The sequence below is a fragment of the Hyla sarda genome, chromosome 1 (genome assembly GCF_029499605.1).
Source record: "Hyla sarda isolate aHylSar1 chromosome 1, aHylSar1.hap1, whole genome shotgun sequence".
NCBI classification, from domain to species: domain Eukaryota; kingdom Metazoa; phylum Chordata; class Amphibia; order Anura; family Hylidae; genus Hyla; species Hyla sarda.
In genome coordinates this window covers 459,505,861-459,519,421 of record NC_079189.1, presented here as the reverse complement: position 1 = coordinate 459,519,421, position 13,561 = coordinate 459,505,861, and the positions used below count along the sequence as shown (strand labels likewise).

General features: G+C 45.5%; 1 protein-coding gene across 2 annotated transcripts in view; it reads left to right on the top strand.

Annotated features, from left to right (window-relative positions):
• ATP6V0A2 (ATPase H+ transporting V0 subunit a2) overlaps window positions 1-13,561 on the top strand; it is a 59,025-nt gene that overhangs the window by 35,069 nt on the left and 10,395 nt on the right. Inside the window, exons 15-19 of one of the 2 annotated variants that reach the window (XM_056534254.1) lie at window positions 4,120-4,333; window positions 7,285-7,404; window positions 10,334-10,456; window positions 10,701-10,818; window positions 11,418-11,592. In XM_056534254.1, coding sequence (XP_056390229.1) covers window positions 4,120-4,333; window positions 7,285-7,404; window positions 10,334-10,456; window positions 10,701-10,818; window positions 11,418-11,592 — 750 coding nt within the window. Of the gene's footprint in view, window positions 1-4,119; window positions 4,334-7,284; window positions 7,405-10,333; window positions 10,457-10,700; window positions 10,819-11,417; window positions 11,597-13,561 lie in introns of those variants that run through there. The other variant, XM_056534263.1, reaches the window with a different exon arrangement.

The window sequence follows — 13,561 nt, the reverse complement described above, 5'->3', positions numbered from 1 at the left end:
TTAAATCAACTGGTGGCAGAAAGCTAAACATATTTGTAAATTACTTCTATTAAAAAATCTTAATCCTTCCTGTACTTATTAGCTGCTGAATGATACAGAGGAAATTCCTTTCTTTTTGGAACACTGATGACATCACGAGCACAGTGCTCTCTGCTGACATCTCTGTCCGTTTTAGCAACCATGCATAGCAGATGCATAGCCGATGTATGCTAAGGGAAGCATGGTGGCTCAGTGGTTAGCACTGCTGCCTTGCAGTGCTGGGGACTTGGGTTCAAATCCCACTAAGGACAACAATAAATAAAGCGTTATTATTATTCTAATAACGTCAGCAGAGAGAACTGTGGTCGTGATGTCATCTGAGAGCATTCCAAAAAGAAAAGAATTTCCTCTGTAGTATTCAGCAGCTAATAAGTACAGGAAGGATTAAGATTTTTTAATAGAAGTCATTTACAAATATGTTTAACTTTCTGCCACTAGTTGATTTAAAAGAAAAAAGGTTTTCACCGGAGTACCCCTTTAAGGTGAAAAAGGGCTGCGTCCTTAAAGGGGTACACCGCCCTAGACATCTTATCCCCTATCCAAAGGATAGGGGATTAGATGACAGATCGCTGTGGTCCCGCTGCTGGGGACCCCCGGGATCCCCGCTGCGGCACTGCGCTAGCATTACAGCACAGAGCGAGTTCGCTCTGCACGTAATGACGGGCAATACAGGGGCCGGAGCATCGTTACGTCACGGCTCCGCCCCTCGTGATGTCACGGCCCGCCCCTTTCAATACAAGTCTATGGGAGGGGGCGTAGCGGTCGTCACGCCCCCTGCCAAAGACTTGCATTAAGGGGATGGGCCATGATGTCACGAGGGACGGAGCCATGACGTCACGCTGCTCCGTCCCCTGTATCGCCCGTCATTACGCACAGAGCGAACTCGCTCTGTGCTGTAATGATAGCGCGGTGCCGCAGCGGGACCGCGGCGATCTGACATCTTATCCCCTATCCTTTGGATAGGGGATAAGTTGTGTAGGGGCGGAGTACCCCTTTAATGAGTTTAAAAAAAACCCCACAAATGTAGACCAACTATACCAACACAGATTTCACTATACTGTTTCAACTAGAATAAGTTTGTCCTCCATTGTTATCTGGTTATCTGTTGCTTGGTAGTTTCCCTGTTGAAATATATGTTTTGCATGGAGCTTGATTAAAAAAAAATTTATTAAATAATTCAGCTTTTATTACTAATAAACAGAAGATATACAAGTACGAAGTAGATAAGAAATCTGCATGATGTGAACAATTGTATAATACTGGAACATTTGTATAATGAGATACCGTATATACTCGAGTATAAGCCGATCCGAGTATAAGCCGAGACCCCTAATTTCAACCCAAAATCCCAGGAAAAGTTATTGACTCGAGTATAAGCCTAGGGTGGGAAATACATCATCCCCCCCTGTCATCATCCAGACCCCAGTCATTAACATCCTCATCATCATCACCGCCTGTCATCATCCAGACCCTCATCATCATCACCTGTCATTATCCCCTTGTCATCATCCCCACCCCCTTCATCATCCCCTTGTCATCATCCCACACCCCCCCCCTTCATCATCCCCTTTTAATCATCCCACACCCCCCCCGTCATCATCCCCTTGTCATCATCCCACACCCCCCTTCATCATCCCACACCCCCCCCCTTCATCATCCTCTTGTCATCATCCGCCCGCAGTGGTCTTCAGCCTGAAGACCTCCAGAGGTTTCAAAACTACAACTCCCAGCAAGCCCGGGCAGCCATCGGCTGTCCGGGCTTGCTGGGAGTTGTAGTTTTGAAACCTCCGGAGGTCCGCAGGTTGAAGACCACTGCGGCCTTCGACATCATCCAGCCCCCTCTCACCCCCTTTAGTTCTGTACAGTACTCACCTCCGCTCGGCACTGGTCCGGTGCTGCAGGACTGTCCGGTGAGGAGGTCGTCCGGTGGGATAGTGGTTCCGGGCTGCTATCTTCCCTGGGGGCGCCTCTTCTCCGCGCTTCGGGCCCAGAATAGAGGCGTTGCCTTGACGATGACGCAGAAGTACGTTGGCAATGAACGTACCTCTGCGTCGTTGTCAAGCCTACGTGACTATTCTGGGGCCGGGCCGAAAGCGCTTAGAAGAGGCCTCCCCGGTGAAGATAGCAGCCCGGAACCACTATCCCACCGGACGACCTCCTCACCGGACAGTCCTGCAGCACCGGACCAGCGCCGAGCGGAGGTGAGTACTGTACAGAACTAAAGGGGGTGAGAGGGGGCTGGATGATGTCGAAGGCCGCAGTGGTCTTCAACCTGCGAACCTCCGGAGGTTTCAAAACTACAACTCCCAGCAAGCCTGGACAGCCGATGGCTGCCCGGGCTTGCTGGGAGTTGTAGTTTTGAAACCTCTGGAGGTCCGCAGGTTGAAGACCACTGCGGGTGGAGAGTTCACTAGAGTATAAGCCGAGGGGGGTGTTTTCAGCACGAAAAATCGTGCTGAAAAACTCGGCTTATACTCGAGTATATACGGTAGATGAAATAGACATGAAACTGTCTTGGTAAACCTATGGTATAGCACATTGCTCAAAAAAGTGTATCAAAAGCACAGGGGAATGGAGAAAAAACTCAGAAAACCTAGCTACTCTATGTCAGAACAATGTAAAATGCATAGCAAAATGTTCATTTAAAGTACCGTATTTATCGGCATATAACACGCATTTTTTAGGCTAAAATTTTTAGCCTAAAGTCTACCTGCGTGTTATACGCCGATAAGCCACTGCAGTTCAATGATTTAAAGCGGGCTCTTTAAATCAATGAACTGCAGCAACTTTTTCAGGTGCAGAGACCGCCACTGATGCTGGCTTCTCTGCCCCTGCCCGTCCTGGGGTCCCTGCTGCTGCCGCTTCTCTCCCCCTGCTATAGGCACCGCTGCCCCTTCTCTCCCCCTGTCTATCGGTGCCACTGCCCTTTCTCTCCCCCCCTGTCTGTCGGTGCCTCTGCCCCTTCTCTCCCCCTGGCTATCGGTTCCGCTGCCCCATTGCCGGCGCCGATAGCCAGGGAGAGAGAAGCGGCGCCGGCAATGGGGCAGCGGCGCCGACAGACAGGGGGAGAGAAGGGGCAGAGGCACCCATTGCCGACGCCGTTGCCCCGTTGCCTCCCCCATCCCCCGTTGTATAATTATCTGTTGCCGGGGTCGGGTCCGCGCTGCTTCAGGCTTCCGGTGTGCGTCCCCTGCGTCGTTGCTATGCGCTGCACGGTGCAATGACGAGTGACGTCCCTCGTCATTGCGCATCGCATGGCAACGAAGCAGGGGACGCCACCCCGGTGGCCTGAAGCAGCGCGGACCAGACCCTGGCAACAGGTAATTATACAACGGGGGATGGGGGGGGCAGCGGCACCGGCAATGGGTGCCGCTGCCCCTTCTCTCCCCCTGTCTGTCGGCGCCGGCAATGGGGCAGTGACACCGATAGACAGGGGGAGAGAAGGCGCAGCGGCACCGATAGACAGGGGGAGAGAAGCGGCGGCAGCAGGGCTCTAGACCCCAGGAAAGGCAGGGGGAGAGAAGCGGGCAGCGATGGCCTCTCTCCCCCTGCCTTTCCTGGGGGCTTCTGCGGGGTAAGAAACAGTGTATTGGGGTATACACACGCACCCTCATTTTACCAAGGATATTTGGGTAAAAAACTTTTTTTGCCCAAATATCCTTGGTAAAATGAGAGTAAGTGTTATAGGCCGGTACGTGGTATACCCCGATAAATACGGTAAATGGGTCTAAAATACCTGGGGACATGGGCGTGGGATGCCATCTATGGTTAGGGTGACGTGTTTGGAGTGAAAAAGTAGAATATAAATTATAGTTCATAGTGGGAGTATGGGTCACAGACTACCTGTACTACCTGCCCCCCTCACACAGTAGAGTCTGTACAGCCCCTTAGGGATTGTTTAGTCAGCCAACTCACATCTTAATGGCGATTTTCATGTAATCTAAAATGCCTGTGATGATTTAATAACAATACTTTTAACTTTTTCTATAGTACATTATAAAGTGGAAAATCAGCAGTTCTAATATGTATGTTTTATACATTTTTGGTGCACTTATTGGGGTATTTTTTCTGCATTATCAGGCACTTCAAGAAGAAATTCAGCGTGTTTCTAGTTTTCCTTCCTGAACTCCTCTTCATGATGTGTATTTTTGGTTATCTCGTGTTCATGGTTGTATTGAAGTGGTTGTCGTGGTCTGCAGCCAATTCAAGGAAGGCACCAAGCATCCTTCTTCACTTCATAAATATGTTTATGTTCACTGGTGATGCCAACAACCTTCCTCTCTTTCCAGGCCAGGTTAGGTTTTTTTGTACCAACTTTAATATTGCATTTTTCAGTGTCCGGTACCAATGTTTCTTCTGGGATTGAACGCTATTTCTCGGTCACTCTTCATTGGGGGACACCTATACTGATGGTATATGCTCTTGCCACTAGGAGGCGCTGACACTAGGAAAAAAAAAAGTCAGCTGATCCCTGGCAGGATATACCCACCCACTGGAAGTGAGGTAACCAGTTTTAGCTAGTGTCAGAAGGAAGCAAGACACAGGTCTGAGAGCTCCCCAGACCTGGTCTTTTTTCCCTTTATTTTTTTCCTAGTTTCAGTCTAAAGTTTCCATGTCGGTCTCTCCGGTACCCGGGATGCGCCTTTTCTGGGCGATTTGCTCCTTTCTTCATTCGGGGTTCATGTCCTCTTGAGTTAGAGGGCGTTCAAGTCATCCGGATTACACCTGCCTGGCTACTGTCGCCTTCCGGGTACTCATGGTGGGCCCCTGGGACAGGTTTTTTTTGGGTCTGCAGCTATGTAGGTCTTTGTTCTCATGCACCAGACCTTTCTGGTCTCTTCCGGGTGCCCAATTTCTGGGCCTAGTTTGTCTCTGGCCTGGGGGCTTATCTGCAGGCCTTGTGGACACGTTAGTTCGGTCTCAGGACTGATTCCTTTTCTTTGGTGGTTGTTTTTCCCACCCTAGGGGACTGCTTTGATACGTCCCATCAGTAAGGTGTCTCCCAATGAAGAGCGACTGAGAAAAGGAGATTTTTTTTGTACTTGTCATAAAATCTCTTTCTCGTAGCCTTCATTAGGGGACACCGCACCCACCCATGTCTTCACTTTTCGTCCGGATGATCCTATCCGGTTGTTGTTTTTTTTATCCGAGATTCTTTCGGACATGTTCTTGGTTGGCTTCTCCTACTGCTTTGTGACAAAACTGATTACCTCACTTCCAGTCGACGGGTAAATCCTGCCAGGGAGGAACCGACTTTTTTTCCTAGTGTCAGCGCCTCCTAGTGGCAAGAGCATATACCCATCAGTAAGGTGTCCCCCAATAAAGGCTACGAGAAAGAGATTTTACTGTGAGTACAAAAAATCTCCTTTTTTGAACTCTGGGCAGAAGCATTTCTGTTCTATAACTTTACACACTTCATTATTTACAATGCCCAATATGTGCCAATTATGAATGTCGCACTGTTTCTCAGCTTCTAGAACCCAGCTAGAAGCTATGTAGTTCTTTTATCACTTGCGTTCATCCCCTCCCCTGCTTTGTGGCCACACATATAAGGACGTCAGTTTACTTCACCATTGGGCGCTTGGCTTGTTTCACCGGCCCCCAGCTTCATGCCACGTTCCTGCTCTTGCAATGGTTTCTGCTCTTAGCTGTTTCTAGATGGGACTTCCCAGCTCTGCTCTCATGAGCAAGTAAAGAGTGTAGCATTACTTTTCATTCTGTGTACAGTACACAATACAGTATTTGTTTTCCATTTTGTGGGGCTTGGTCACGATCTGATACACTGCTGGCAGACTGTATATACACAATGACAACCCAGCCTGATCTGCATCGGTGGCTGTGTATACAGACTATAGACAGCCCGGATAGAGGATAGCGACACAGCAGTAGGAAGGAAACATTGGAATAGACTAGAGTGGGTGACAGGGACATAGCATTCCTTGCAGCTCTTGCTCTGAATTTGTGCAGGAAAACCGGCATACATACCTTGCACACATTTATTTATGTGTTTTAGATTTTTTTTGTGCCTCACTAGAAAAGGGGGTGTCTTATCATAAGTTCACTTGTACTGAAAACACACTGTTTTTAAAGAGAAAATTGTCACTGCCCAAAACCCAGCTTCCATTGACTTCAATAGGAGCAGGTGAAACGTGCTGAAAAGAATTGGCATGTCCCTTCTTTTCAGCACGGTTCAGCCCTGAAGCTCTCATTGAAGTAAGTGAGAGCTTCAGAACCAGATTACCCCACCTTTCTGCCTACATCCCAGAGAGGGCTGCAGCCGCACTTCACACCTGGGACATCTTGTGAACCCGCAGAAAGAAGTCACAGATGAGCAGAAAGAAATTGTGTCTTTTGAAGCAACATTTTGGAAGCCAACTAATAGGTGGTGTAAAGTTAGGACAGAGTGTTTAAAAGTGCAACAGATTTCATATATATATCCTACCCTACTATGTAAGCAGGCTCTACAAGATTTTATTCCAGTCTTTAAAATGACACTCTGGCAAAAAAAAAAATCTTCCCTGATCCCCATTTTGCTTGGCCATTTTATTTCCCAAAATAATTAGCTGGTTCTGGTGCAGCTGCTCTGCTGAGTGACTAGTGTGTCTCCAGCTGTTGCAAAACTACATCTCCCAGCATGCCCTGGCAGCCCTTGGAGGTTTGTGTGTGGAGCAAAAGTCACCTGCTCTATGTAACTATAAGACACTATGTGGCCCTGATTTACTAAGAGTGGAGTGGAGTTTACTTTCTGGGTATTTACTAATTTTTGCTTATGTTTTAGCTTTTTTTGTACAACTGCTGTGAGCTGTTGGATTTTCCAGAGCTCAAATCCACCACATTTTATGTGGGAACATTATTAAATATATGGGGATTTTTCAAAAATGTCAGCTCCTTTTTGGCAGCCACATCCCCTTTTCACAGCAACCACGTCCCCTTTTCACATCGACACGCCCCCTTTTTTGGTTTTCTGCGTAAAATGGGGAGTTGATCTGTTTTTTTATCTCAAATTCTGTGACACAATTGGGGGTGCAAATCCCAAGAAAAAACAGTCCTAATACCATTAGTTAATGACCCCTAGTATGTTTTTAAGTTTGCATTTACAGGTTAAACAGGCATGTATCGGCAGTCCACATTTGGTTCAGCAGCTCGGCTGCAACGTGTACTGGTATCCTTACATATGTGTGATGTTTTAGTTACATTTTGCAGAAAGTCAGTAAGTAAAAAAAATATGTTTTTCTTCCTTTTTAGATTGGTTTTCAAATATTCTTGGTGGTGCTTGTATTTCTTTGCGTTCCTGTGATGTTGTTTGGGAAACCACTGTATCTATACTGGCAGCATCACGGAGGTCAGACGTTTGGGAATTACAGGGTAGGCATTTTGTTACATTCATTCCCTTCTGGATTTAATGATTTCAATATTTTGTAAAAAGTTTCCAATCGAGCCATACATGCCATGTATAGGTAAATGGAGGCTGAATTGGGAATGTGTATTACAGCCTCCTTTTGTCTTATGTGTGGGAAATGCAGCTCAGAAATAAGAAATTAGCTCAACCACACAACACTTAAAGTGTACCTGTCAGATCCCACAAAAAAATAATTTAATCCTGACCATGTACATCTATTTTTTTATGCCTCAATCCCCTATATTTATTATACAAATACCTATTTTCTTTAGCTCACAGTGTTAGAACTTTTCTTAGAGGAAGGGGGCATGTCCCTCCCTTGTGGGGGAGGGCGGTGATTCATGTGTCTGCTCATGCAGCCTTGTCCATGAGTCATCTCTTGTCCATGACTCCTGGACAAGCTGATGCTGCTGCAGGGATAGTTAGTGTGCCAGTAGGTATGGGGACCCCTAGTGGTGCGATTTTCAGGAGCCGTTTTCTTTATTAAATATTTTTAAAATATTACAAAAGGTCTTTAATTATCAGTATCAACATATAAAAAGTTTTTGCATCTGACAATGCCTATTTGAGGAAAAAAATCTTTAAACAGTGTTATTGCGATATAATAGGGTATCAATCTTAAAACTGTACAGGTCACTATATTGAAATCGTGTTTGTGGTCCTTGAAGTTCAGAGCCTTTAGCTAAGTTCACACCAGTTTTGGAGCTCTGTTCGGGAGCTTTTTTTAGATTCTTCTCATGCCAGAAAAACCGGAGCTTTTTTTTGAGTAGGGTCCATCTGGTTCCCATCCAATGTCTGCTGTTTTGCAAGACTTGAGCAATGATAGAAAGCTGTATTTATTCTCCACTCGTGTGCCATCATTTCAATGGATTCAGAGCCACAACACTAATGTGAACAAGGCCAAAGCTGTGATGAACTGTCACAACCATGTAGCAGGAAGCTTCGACCTCCATTCTGTGCTTCAGCATGTGACTAATGATGAGTCTGAAGGAACTGGCTGTCTGACCCAGGTCTTCACCTTTTTTGCCCATAGAGCTTATATAAATATGTATTTATATAAAAATAAACTTTTGACTTGTCAAGTTTTGTTCAGTGGAGAATCAGCAGCTATGACATATGATATGTTCTTCAGAAGAGATATGTAGATCAATATAAGAAAAAAGATGTTTCCGATTTGTTTAAACTGTAGAATGCAAATTAACTAAAACAGGCAGAACAAGAGAGACACAGGTCCTCTTTAGCTAGACAGCCAGCCCATTTAGACATGCCACTAGTCAGTAAGGGGAAGGAAGTTCCTTGATAAATGGGGCATTAATGACATGTCCCGATTTACCTAAAAGGCCCGAAACTCCCAGGACCAATTAAGTTATTTTACATCTTATTTTTGCCATTAGATAACTCAAGTAATGTTTATGGTCATCTCAGTCTTCGTAGAATTTAGTGGATAATGAAGTTGCTGTATATGTACCGTATATACTCGAGTATAAGCCGACCCGAGTATAAGCCGAGACCCCTAATTTCAACCCAAAATCCCAGGAAAAGTTATTGACTCGAGTATAAGCCTAGGGTGGGAAATACCTCATCCCCTCGAGTATAAGCCTAGGGTGGGAAATACCTCATCCCCCCCTGTCATCATCCAGACCCGTCATTAACATCCTCATCATCATCACCCTGTCATCATCCCACACATCCCCCCTTCATCATCCCCTTATCATCCCACACATCCCCCTTCATCATCCCCTTGTCATCATCCCACACATCCCCCCTTCATCATCCCCTTATCATCCCGCACATCCCCCCTTCATCATCCCCTTATCATCCCACACATCCCCCTTCATCATCCCCTTGTCATCATCCCCACCCCCCTTCATCATCCCCCCCCCCTCTTCATCATCCTCTTCTCATCATTCGCCCTCAGTGGTCTTCAACCTGCGGACCTCCAGAGGTTTCAAAACTACAACTCCCAGCAAGCCCGGGCAGCCATCGGCTGTCCGGGCTTGCTGGGAGTTGTAGTTTTGAAACCTCCGGAGGTCCGCAGGTTGAAGACCACTGCGGCCTTCAACATCATCCAGCCCCCTCTCACCCCCTTTAGTTCTGAGTACTCACCTCCGCTCGGCGCTGGTCCGGTCCTGCAGGGCTGTCCGGAGAGGAGGTGGTCCGGTGGGATAGTGGTTCCGGGCTGCTATCTTCACCGGGGGCGCCTCTTCTCCGCGCTTCCGGCCCGGAATAGAGGCGTTGCCTTGACAACGACGCAGAAGTACGTTGGCAATGAACGCACCTCTGCGTCGTTGTCAAGGCAACGTGACTATTCTGAGGCCGGGCCCGAAGCGCTTAGAAGAGGCCTCCCCGGTGAAGATAGCAGCCCGGAACCACTATCCCACCGGACCACCTCCTCACCGGACAGTCCTGCAGGACCGGACCAGCGCCGAGCGGAGGTGAGTACTCAGAACTAAAGGGGGTGAGAGGGGGCTGGATGATGTTGAAGGCCGCAGTGGTCTTCAACCTGCGGACCTCCGGAGGTTTCAAAACTACAACTCCCAGCAAGCCCGGACAGCCGATGGCTGCCCTGGCTTGCTGGGAGTTGTAGTTTTGAAACCTCAGAAAGTCCGCAGGTTGAAGACCACTGCGGGTGGGGGAGTTCACTCGAGTATAAGCCGAGGGGGGTGTTTTCAGCACGAAAAATCGTGCTGAAAAACTCGGCTTATACTCGAGTATATACGGTATTTGATATAGGAAAAAATCCTATATGCTTGGGAGCTGCTTCTTCTAGCCATTTCTGCATGGAAATTTGGTGATCATAAACTATAAAGCAATAGACACGAATGTAGTTTATTGTATGCTCCTCTGACCTTCTTGTGTTACAAGTCATGTAACAGCTTTTATATTTCTCTGTAGAAAGGATATGCATTAGTTCGCCGGGGAAGCGAGGAGGAGTTGTCACTCCTTAGATCACATGATTTGGAAGAGGGTGACAACCATACAGGCCATGAAGCTCAAAGAGAAAGAGAAAAAGAGGAGGTAGGAATACTAACTAAAGGCTCTACCAGCTGTCTTCTTATATATAAGTGCCCAGGCTTACACAATTGTCACATGTAACTTGTGTACTAAATAACTATGTTCACATGTTTCAGAATTGCTGTAATAGCATAAAATCGGTTGACCATAATATTCTTTTTTCCAGCACTGTAAATTCTGGCAGAATCTAGATCATGTGAACATGGCTCATCTGTCAGCTTCTTAATGTTTTTTATTTATTTTGCAGTTTGATATGACTGAAGTATTTATGCATCAAGCAATACACACTATTGAATACTGTTTGGGATGTGTTTCTAACACGGCTTCCTATCTGCGGCTTTGGGCTCTAAGCCTTGCACATGCCCGTAAGTATTACCTTTTATTATGGACATTTATCAACGGGTTTAGTCAGGTTTTCTTTACTATAATTGTCGCAAAATTGTCGCAACTGCGACTACACAATTTTTTGTGCGACATTTTGACTGGAAAGCGAGAAAAGCAAGTTTTCCTAAAATTTACTATGTAGTAATAATTTTAAAATGGACTATGGGTAGTCAGGTATTTATTAACTGCGACAGTCGCAACTGCGCAAAAAAAAGTCGCAACAGCGTTAAAAATTGACTAAATTTACTCCAGCTCAAACATGGAGCAGAAAAAGCTACTACCAAAGTAAAAAAGGAAAAATTGCTTACGTGAAAGAAAATTATCAACAGGCTGAAACCAGTTGATAAATAAGTCACACATAAGCAAAAAAAAAGTAAGGAAAAAATTACTAAAAAAAGGAATACATAAGCAAACATTGATAAATGTCCCTCTATGTTTACTAATTGAAAATTATTGGACAGCACAGCAGAACCAAAGTTTTGTGCTTGAACCTCATAATAACAAATGGCATATATATATATATATATTTTTTTTTTACATAATGGTTCTTGGTCCTAAATGTTCTTTTTTTCCCTTCTAGAGCTATCCGAGGTCTTGTGGAACATGGTATTACGTAAAGGCCTCTTTGTGCTGCCCCCCAGTGTAGGAGTGTTTCTGCTTGTGCCAGCCATAGCTGCATTTTGTGTATTGACTATATTTATTCTCATTGTTATGGAGGGACTGTCTGCCTTCCTTCATGCACTTCGATTACACTGGTAAGTTATCTTAGGTAATCTATGACATTTCCATAGGATAATATGGATAATTTCCATCTATAGCTCCATATGAGGACTGCTTGTTTTCTGGTACGATTGCACTGTGTAGTGATATTCTTCAGTTTACCTCAAAATCTACAACAAAGCCATAGAAAAAGTGTACTTTATGGTTAAAATGACTTTATCTTTATTCTGTATGTCTATACACTTACGATACCTAATTTGTATAGGTTTGTTTAACAAAGTTGAAAAAATTCCAAATTTTTGTAAGTAGTTGTTTTGATTGCTTTATAGTAATTTCTTCTGGTATATAAAGAGACCAAAATCAGCAATTATGGGCTTTGGTATTTTTTTCATATCTATACCATTCACTGTGCAGTTTAACCCCTTAAAGGGGTACTCCGGTGCAAAACTTTTTTTTTTTTTTTTAAATCAACTGGTGCCAGAAAGTTCAACAGACCTGTGAATTACTTCTATTAAAAAATCTTAATCCTTCCTGTACTTATTAGCTGCCGAATACTACAGTGGAAATTCTTTTCTGTTTGAAACACAGAGCTGTCTGCTGACATCATGAGCACAGTGCTCTCTGCTGACATCTCTGTCCATTTTTAGGAACTGTCCCGGGTAAAAGGAAATCCCCGTAGTAAACATATGCTGTTCTGGACAGTTCATAAAATGGACAGAGATGTCAGCAGAGAGCACTGTGCTCATGATGTCAGCAGAGAGCTCTGTGTTTCAAAAAGAAAATAATTTCCGCTGTAGTATTCAGCAGCTAATAAGTACAGGAAGGATTAAGATTTTTTAATAGAAGTACTTTACAAATCTGTTTAACTTTCTGCCACCAGTTGATTTAAAAAAAAAAGTTTTTCACCAGAGTACCCCTTTAACAACCACGGACATAAATGTACGTCCTGGTGCTGGAGGTACTTCGCTCACCAGGACGTACATTTACATCCTGTACATGACCGCGAGCATCGGAGCGATGCTTGCGACATGCACTGCAGGTCCTGGCTGCTATCAGCAGCTGGGGACCCGCCGGTAATGGTGGACATCAGCGATCACGGTGATGTCTGCATTAACCCCTCAGATGCCTTGATCAATACAGATCACGGCATCTGCAGCAATGCGTGTGTTTGAATGGATGATCGGATCGCCCACAGCGCTACCGCGGGGATCTGATCATCCAGCATGGCGGCCTGAGGTCACCTCATCTGCCTCCGGCCGTCTCCTGGGGTCTTCTGCTCTGCTCTGGTCTGAGATCGAGCAGACCAGAGCAGAAGATCACAGATAAGGCTGGGTTCACACTACGTTTTCTCCCATACCGGAGCGCATACGGCAGGGGGGAGCTAAAAGCTTGCGCTCCCGTATGTCACCGTATGCGCTCCCGTATGTCATTCATTTCAATGAGCCGGCCGGAGTGAAACGTTCGGTCCGGTCGGCTCATTTTTGCGCCGTATGCGCTTTTACAACCGGACCTAAAACTGTGGTCAACCATGGTTTTAGGTCTGGTTGTAAAAGCGCATACGGCGCAAAAATGAGCCGACCGGACCGAACGTTTCACTCCGGCCGGCTCATTGAAATGAATGACATACGGGAGCGCATACGGTGACATACGGGAGCGCGAGCTTTTAGCTCCCCCCTGCCGTATGCGCTCTCGATGGGAGAAAACGTAGTGTGAACCCAGCCTTACACTGATCAGTGCTATGTTCTATGCATAGCACTGAACAGTATTAGCAATCAACTGATTGCTATAGATAGTCCCAAAAGTAGTACAAAAAAGTGTAAAACAAACTCCCCCCCCCCCCCCCCCCCCCAAATTTTTTTTTCCCATTTTACCCCCAAAAAGCATATTAAAAAAATTTAATAAACATATTTTTGGTATCGCCGGGTGCGTAAATGTCCGAACTATCAAAATATATTGTTAATGATCCCGTATGGTGAACGGCGTAAACGTAAAAAATAAAAAAAG